This window comes from Peromyscus leucopus, unplaced genomic scaffold, assembly GCF_004664715.2.
Source record: "Peromyscus leucopus breed LL Stock unplaced genomic scaffold, UCI_PerLeu_2.1 scaffold_1768, whole genome shotgun sequence".
NCBI lineage: Eukaryota > Metazoa > Chordata > Mammalia > Rodentia > Cricetidae > Peromyscus > Peromyscus leucopus.
In genome coordinates this window covers 1-8554 of record NW_023504961.1, presented here as the reverse complement: position 1 = coordinate 8554, position 8554 = coordinate 1, and the positions used below count along the sequence as shown (strand labels likewise).

Below are 8554 nucleotides of genomic sequence, written 5' to 3'. Positions count from 1 at the left end.
AGACATCCCACAGCATCTTCTTCCCTTCTCCACCTTTGAACCAAAGTGAGGGCTGTGGTTCTAGTCTGTTTACCTCTTAGCAAGCAGCCTGCCTTATAGCTCTTGGACTTGTGCCTCCTAGACTGAGTTCTCCTAAGTGTGAAGAGTCTGAGAGCCCCTCCCAACATTTTCCTGTCAGCTTCTGGAACTTCTAGACAGAAAACATGGTTTGCACCATGGTTTCTGTGGCTCTGGCAGGAGCTTACAGAGCTGGTTTCTATGGGACACATGGATGGAATGTATTCCTGATGGGTCTTCTGTCTCCCTCAGAGCATGGTTTCCCTCTACCTGCTCATGTTTTCCCAATACTGTGAACAGTTAAGCACCAGGGTGTGTGTGCGGGAGGTAGCAGATCCAGTCTTCAGAGGTACATGGATCCCTTTTGCTGTCAGGGTCTTCAGAAGTAGTGTAAATCTTTCTGGAATTTGGCTATTCTCTGGCTTTGGCCTGCACCTGAGTGATGCTGCCATGGCTAATGAGGGCTCCAGCCAGGGCTGTTGAGGATGGGGACATGGGACCTTGCAGGAATCATGGTATTAGGAGGCAGGAGTGGCAGATGGAGGTGGAGCTCATCATTTTTGGTGATATTTCAGCACCCTCTACAGTCAGCACCTGAGTGAACAGACTCAGCTGAAGGAAAAAGTGAGAATGTTGCTAGAGGACAAGAAAAAGCTGCAGGGGAGCAGATTTTACTACAAGAGTCCTGTGAGGAGGCAAAGAGGCTCTGTGAAGAGGCCCATGAGAAGATCTATGACCTCTGGACAAGGCAGCTGCAGGTAGGTTGAAGCAGCAGGGCCCACCTGTCTGACCATACACACACATATACACACACCATGTAACCATCTACTCACTTATCCAACTGACCCATCCCATCCAATAGTTCACTTCTGTGATCATTCACAAGTCTTTCTGGGAGTTAGCCTCTTAGAGCAAGCAAACCCTACTGCTCTGCTGGAAGCCGCAGTCCATTGAGGGAGACGGTCAATCACATACCACTCACCTGTATGTCAGTATGGGAGGAGCCATGCTATGATGGAGCCACAGAGATCTGAGTGAGTCAGGTCAAGGGTCTGGGTCTCATTTGCTTGGCAGGGGTCATGTGAGATCAGAGCAGACACAGCATGGAAGGAGCAGCCCCCTGAAAAAGCCAAATGACTGGGGCTCATAGACATCTTTTTGGGTGTCATATGGCATTTTACCCTCTTGTTCCCAGACTGCCATGGTGTTCTCTTTACCTGGCCAAGCTCTTGGTTCACAGTTGAAGAAACTAAATTAACAGCTTGTCAGTACTGTTTGCTTTGAGAGGCATTGGCCAGTTCTCCCATCCTGGATCTTACATTCAGAAGCTCACTGGATGACCAGGGATATGCCAGGGGCTTATGACAGGCCGGGGTCAGGGTGGCAGATTTGAGGCAACTGCATTATCCTGCAGAAACACAGCATGCTTCCCCAGGCATTTTTAGTCCAAAATGATGCAGAATTGTGGGACTCACTTATAACAGCTAGTGTGAGGAGTCTTAATCCAACTGGTAATGTCATCCTCATCCAGTGTGATGTCCTCCTCATTGCATTCTGATCACTGATGATTTGAAGGGTGTTTGTCTGTGTGTGAGTATGCCTGTCTGAGTGCACATACATCTGTGGGTGTTTTGTAAGGTCTGATGATGACATCGGGTGTCCTCTGTTGCTTTCTCCCTTACTCCCTTCAGGCCGAGTCTCTCACTGAACCTAAAAATTTCTGTTCTGGCTAAGCTGGATAGCCATGGATCTTTGAATTTCCTGTCTCTTTACAGTAGAGCGTCCTGTCTTTTTCTGCCTCATATTGTTGCTAAATGGTTCATTTGGTCAGAAAGAGAACTGACTTCTTGGTTTCTCTTAATTTTTAAACATTTTTATTGCTTTGGAATTAATGTGTCTTGTAATAATAACAGAAATCAAACAATGGAGCTATTTTTAATATAAAAAGTAGACTTCTTTTCTTTCACGGCATAGAGGTAACTTCCCAGGAAAGGTCTGGTTTGTCTACTGGCTTCACAACATGGAACCTGACATTTTGATGCTCACTCTATGTAGGACAGAGTTCCAACTGATAGTTGTATGGAGTGCTGCATTTTAGAAAAGTGCTGTGGATGACCTAAGTAGCCTTCTACTGACTGACCTGGGGCTGTTTTCATATAATGTGCACTGTAATCTGGTCAAAAGTTGTTGGGTAATGACAATGGGTGACTTCTAGTCTCTGGTGCTGTCAATGTCTTCTGTGAAGGAGTCTGGGTAAGTTTAGTGAGGAGACTATGATGGGTCAACTTAAATCTATCGGAGGCTTCATGTCCTGCCCTTTTCTCCCAGCACTTGGTTTTGTGTGGTCCAACTCAGTTGTGCAGAGGTTGTTACTTCTCTGTATGATCAGTGAGTCTGGTGATAAGAACTTCCCTGGAAGGGAAATAAGTTCAGGCCAGGGCAGAAGAGCTTGGCTGAGTCTAAGAGGCTTGTAGACAGCAGGGAGGACCCACTACCTCCCCCTGGAGTAGAAAAGGTGCTGCAACATTCTAGTCTTCTCCCTTGCCTTTCTGGATTCAAGAAAGGTGTGTGTGTGTGTGTGTGTGTGTGTGTGTGTGTGTGTGTGTGTGTGTGTTGTCTCTATGTGTATCTTTGGGGAATGAGAATGTGTGTTTGAGCCTCTATGTGTATGTTCACTCTCTCATGGAACAATGGAACATCTTTAAGAATGATGGAGATGGATTTCAATGAGAAAGTACTGTGCCTAATCTGGTTAGTACCACTTTGCCTTTGTCAAAGAACAGATGGAGCTGCCCATCCTTCTGCATGTCCACACAGCTAACTACAACAAAAGACATCAAACTGATGCAAGCTAAAAGTTTTTCATGTATTTGTAGAGGCAGAATCATTTTTCTGCAAAGAAATCCTCTGGAGAAAAACAAAGTAATGGGGTCCATGACAGTGAGAAAGAGGCTACTGAGAGGCAGGAAAGGCTGCCTGAGGGTTTGTGTCCTTCTCTGCTCTGGGTGAAAGGTGGCTGACCACTGATGACTTCCCTGCATCCTGTTTTGTTTTTCTCCTCATCGCCTGCTGCCATTTTCCTTTCACCTTTGCCTAACCTTGGTTCAGCTAACCTGGTCCTTGGAGCTTGGCCTGGACTTTATTCTCAGAGAAATTCTGAACTGCAGAGGTGCTTGTGGCTGCATCCCAGCCCAGCAGAAGTCCCACAGCTATGCTGAGGTGTGAGAAGAGGCTGTCTCAGGGCACCGCTTAGGCTCATCATACTCTCAAGTACCCACTCCATGTTGTGTCTGCAGCACTCAGAAACTGCTTTTATTCCAAACTTCTTCATACTGAGTTAAAATCAGCCTGATGGAGAGTTGGGAGAAGTGAGATCTCTCAGACATTGCTAGTAGTGTAAAATGGTGCAGCCCTGTGAGAAGCTATGTGCAATTATTCAGAAAGTGGAACTGCAGACTTCGGTGGAGCATTGATTCCAGAATGGAAAGTGGTGTCCACAGAGAATAGGGGACAACAGGGATAGAGCAGGACTCATCAGAACAGCCCAACTAGAAACTATTCAGATACCCATCATTGATGAGTGCAAACATACAATGTGGTCCATGGGATATTGTTAAGTATGGAATAATATATGCAATCATTTGGCCATGAGTTAGTCAACCTTCTGTTACTCAAAGAAATCCTGACACAATCATCTTACTTGGAGGAAAGGTTAATATAGACTCCTGATTGTAGAGATTTTCTAGTTTTCTGAGCTCATTGCTTTGGGTCTAAATTGAGGCAACCTGTGGTACAGAGAGCTTCTTTAGGAGGAAGCTGCCCTTCTTGGAGGCACTGGGAAGCACTGAGTGAGAGCAAGGGGCTGGTCCACTGCCATCCAGTGGTCCTGTGCTGGGGAACTAAGCCTTCAATGCACAGACTGGGGAACTTGCTAGGAGAGCTTAGATTACAGATCAAGGAACCCTGGTGTTCACCTGTCTGTGTACAGGTTTTCAAGGCAAGCACTACATTGACTTATCTGCCCACTGAGTTCCTCTACCAGGTCACGAGGCATTCAAGTGCCATACAGACACACAGGCAGGCTGAACACCTGCACATATAAACTAAAAATAAACTGAAAAATTATCAAAACCGAGTAAAAGTACACAATCTTCTCCACATCCCTGTGCTCAGAGCATCCTGTGTTTCCTGCCTCTGGGCTGGAATATGGGTAGAGAGGGTGTAGGTTAATGAAAGGTAACTTTCTTCTCCATAGTATCCCAGGTGATCTCTTCTTACATTAGTGTTATCTTGGAAACTAAGAATGGATGGAATGTAGTGTGCTTGTATGTGTGCATGCATATACATGTGTGTGCTAGAGAGAGAGAGAGAGAGACAGAGACAGAGAGAGAGAGAGAGAGAGAGACAGAGAGAGAGACATGCATCCATGTTTATGTACATGGTGAGGACAACCTCCCCTAAAAACACAATCTTCTAATGAACAGGAACAGCAAAGACTTGAGGAAAATCTTTGGTCCCTGATGAAGCAGAAGGAGCTGCTCACCAGGCAAAGGGACTTGGCAGTAAAGCTGCAGCATCACTTCACTGTGTCCCAGATGAGGTAGGAGCCCAGGCTTCCAGAAGCAGGTGGATCCAAGTGGGTCCGCTGTACCTGGATCTCCGTCCTCTTTGAGTTTTGTCAATTGGCAAAGCTCCAGCCACAGGCAGGGAAAGAACCCCTCAGAGTGTCGTTGCTGGCTCAGTCAACAGGAATTATGACCAGGAAACAATATGCTTCTCCTTGGTCTTATGGGGATTGTGTCCCCTTCTTCCTTCTGAGACCTCTAGTATGCTCTGAGTATCTCATCTCTTAGATTAGATCTCCCCACAAATATTCCCATGGCAGCCAGAAACCTGGAAAGGAGGATCATTGATCATGAAGGAAAGTGTGTCCTCCTGCATCTTTTCCATCAGGAACATCACGTTTAGAGAGAAGTGTCCACCCTTTGCAGATTTGCATACAGCACACTCCTGCTGACTGCAGGCTCTCTGCAGTGTTTATCAGTTTCTCATGAGAAGATTTACTCTTGGTCATAAACAGAGTAGGAGCTGACAAGTTAATCCCATGCAGGGTTCTGAGCTGTAGGAATAACCAGAGCCTTCTCTGCATTGCTGTGTAGGCTCCACTAGAGGGCGGGCATAGAGTTTTCCAGGAGGTTCACATTCACCTGGATCTAATCAAGGCCAGGGATATCTTTCCTGACCTGTGCCTCAGACCTTGACATACTGATATTTCTCCAAAATGATGTCTTTGGACTGTTGGAGAAATATGCTGTTTTTTTTCTAATCCAGCAAAGTGTGTATTTACCAGTTCAACTTCTAGCAGTTTTTAAAAGCTGAGAAAAAAATCCTGCCCAGGTGCTCTCTGACCCTTTTCCTTGGGAAGCAGGGAATGAACTCAGCTGAAAGGTAATGCTTGATTGTCTAGCTGAGTAGAGCTGGTGGGGCTCAAAAGCTGACATGGCAGGTCCCCACCAGGCTTGTGCCCCAGCTGCCTTCCTCCCCTAGGTTTGAAAACCTCCAGCAGGAACTGGAGCAGACCACAGCCCAGGAAGAGAGCCTCCTGCAGATGGAGCTGCTGGGCAGAAACACTATGTTCCAGGCAAGTAAGCCACCATTGAGTCCCATCCCCAGCAGCCAGGGTGTTCATGGGGTGTGTTTTCTTCCTTAACTTTTGTTTACTAGGGATGAATAGGCCCTGATTGTTCTTGACAGTGGCACAGCAAAACTGTTTCTAAATCCTATTTTCTTTACCAATTTTGCCTGACAGCACCTCTTCAGAAAACTGAGAAGGCTGGAAGAAGCCAGAGACACCTTGAAGGCATGACATTCTACACTCCAGGTTCACAGCCTCCTCAGAAAATGCCACCTCTTTTCAGCTGTGAACTCACTAGTGAGGCAAATATCAACCTACCATCAGGCCATCCAGCCACAATCTGATCCACATCACTATTCCCAGAGAAAAGATTGTATCAGAAATAGTCTGAGATTCAGAGGACATATCACAAATTACTAAGACCCTGACATCCATCAGCACGTGGCCCCAGTGAGGGGCAAAACAACATGGAAGAGGACATGTGGGTGAGCAAGAGTTCTTCTGTAGACTTACTATCAAGGGCTTTGACAAGCTGACTCCATATGTGATGGAAATCTGACAAGGAAGACTGTGTTAACATCACACTGCCATCCAGACAGACCACACCCAAAGCATAAGATTCTCTAGTGCAGTGCTGAAGCTGATGCCATGTCATGTGCTAGTGTTGCTGAAGATAATTCACTGCAGAGAATAAGCCAGTTCCTCACCTCATTTGCTCTTCCATAATGAAATTCCAAATGATCCTGAAATTTGCTTAATTTTTTTTGTTATATGTTGGGATATTTATGCTTTGGATTTTGGTTTTCTTCATTTTGGTTTAAGGTTTTGTTAATTATTGTTATTTCTTTTATTCTTGTCACTGTTTTAATAGTTTGCTAAGGCTATACATTGTATATAAGGACTGCTGTTTTGAAAGCCCCATTGAGTAAAATGAATGTATTTTTATGAATAAAATCCAATTTCAAATTTCACTCTGAGACTCTTCTTTAGTCAGATGAAGTTTCACACTCTGTAATCCCAGAACTCACAGGCTTGGATTTATCTCAGTAAGTTCCAGGAATCTTGGCTGCACAAGGATTTCCCAGCCATGGATCTCAGGGCTACACAGGGGGATGACACCTTGGATGTGGATGGAATAGCCTACTCCATGGATACCCACTACATAATAGAAAAACTAGACATATTGTATCATTGACGTCATATATTTAGCTGCCAGTAAAATGTGGTACACTGTATACACATGTTCACGAAATCATCATGTAGACCAAATTAAAAGAAAACATAAGTATATTGCTCTAGGACTCTCAGGAAATAAGAACATTCATTAAAATTGTATAAAAGAAATCAGAAAATGACAAGCAATCTGCCTCTGGTTTTACTGAAATTAACATGAATGATAACCAGGAAGAAGAGATAATTTCCTGCAAGACATGTTGGGATATTTTGTGGTGCTTTTCTTTATACTTATGGGTGTTTGGCCACCATGTACATGCAATTCCACAGGCCAGGTGAGGGCAGATTCCACCTGGAATTTAAGTTAAAGAGGTTTGTTAGCTGTCCTGTGGGTCTTCTGAGACAGCAATGAATGCTCTTCATGGATGAGCCATCTCTCCAGTCCCTGCAATTGACCTTGTCCTCCCAGCCATGTGTGCTGTCTTAGGTGGATTGGATCACTCCCAATCAAAAGTTTCTTGAAACCTGTTGGGACAGGCATGCTAACTGTCTTAGGCTGCCACACATCCATGCAGGGCTCTCATAGGTTCAAGATCCTGCCCAGTATCACTGACTGTCAGACTGGCACAGATTTGCTAGATCTCTTCTAGGTTGACAACACGTATTAAGACTGTCTGATGAAATGCAGAATTGAGAAGACTGTCCTGGGGTGCAGGTGGGGTGAGGAATCCCTCTTGATGGTCCAGATAAGCAATGTTGGGAGGAACCTCATGACTAGGTGGAGTGGATGGAGCCTGCATCAGGGGCCCCATGTCTCTGGTGCAGAGTGATTCTGTGCAAGACTAAAAAAGGAGAGAGGTGGTTGATGCTGCTCTTTTACCACAGCAGATCTCAGATTATATTGAGAAAGTTCTTTCAGATGACTGATTGACTCTTGTGAAGCTCCTCTGGAATAGATCTGACTCCTGAGACTGAGAGTGAGTCAGAGAGTTCATGTGTAAAGGAAGTTATCCCGTGGGTCTCCAGACTGGAGCTGTCACATCAAGGGTAAAAAGAACCTTGTGTCCTCTGGTCTTCATGTGGTGGGGCTGTGCCAGGTCTTGGCCCACAGAAGCTAAGACATCTGGTTTTTCATTCCTCACTTAAGCTAGAATCTCTCCATCTCATATAATTACTTGTTTAATTAGATTACTGTGTGTTCCATTTGAGAAATTTCAGACTTGTGTTATTTTACTTTCTTGCCCAGAAGCTATAGAAACCTAGTAGGCTAGCATCAAAGCATCATCTAAAAACAGTGTTAAAGGAATGCTGACCTGTGGAATTTTAGAACATGCAGATAAGGGCTGTTGTCAGGCCTAAACTACTCCTAAAAAGTTCTATACCTGTCTGGTGCATTGGTCAGGGTTTTATGGGGTAACATCTTACAGAATGAATTTTCTATATATACAAAAGACTATATTTTAGAATGACTTAGAGGCTGTAGTTCAGCTAATGGAAAACATTGGCTGATATAATGGCAAATCCTTGAATGCAGTCAGTTGCTCAGTCCACTACTGCGCTTGATGTCTCAGTGCATCAGCAGATTATAGTCTGCAATCCAAAGCAGTTTGGCTCCAATGCCAATGAAGGAATGACTTTGCTAGCAAGGTGAAGCAAGCAGCTAAAGAGCAAAAGCACCCTTCTTCCATT

General features: G+C 44.8%; 1 protein-coding gene across 1 annotated transcript; it reads left to right on the top strand.

Moving 5' to 3' along the window:
• Positions 1 to 723: 723 nt before the first annotated feature.
• Positions 724 to 6606, top strand: LOC119087182 (disks large homolog 5-like). Its single transcript, XM_037201869.1, has 3 exons — positions 724 to 815; positions 4542 to 4657; positions 5605 to 6606. The coding sequence occupies exons 2-3, from the start codon at positions 4578 to 4580 to the stop codon at positions 5765 to 5767; spliced, it is 243 nt and encodes an 80-aa protein (XP_037057764.1). The 5' UTR covers positions 724 to 815; positions 4542 to 4577; the 3' UTR covers positions 5768 to 6606.
• The last annotated feature ends 1948 nt before the right edge of the window (positions 6607 to 8554 follow it).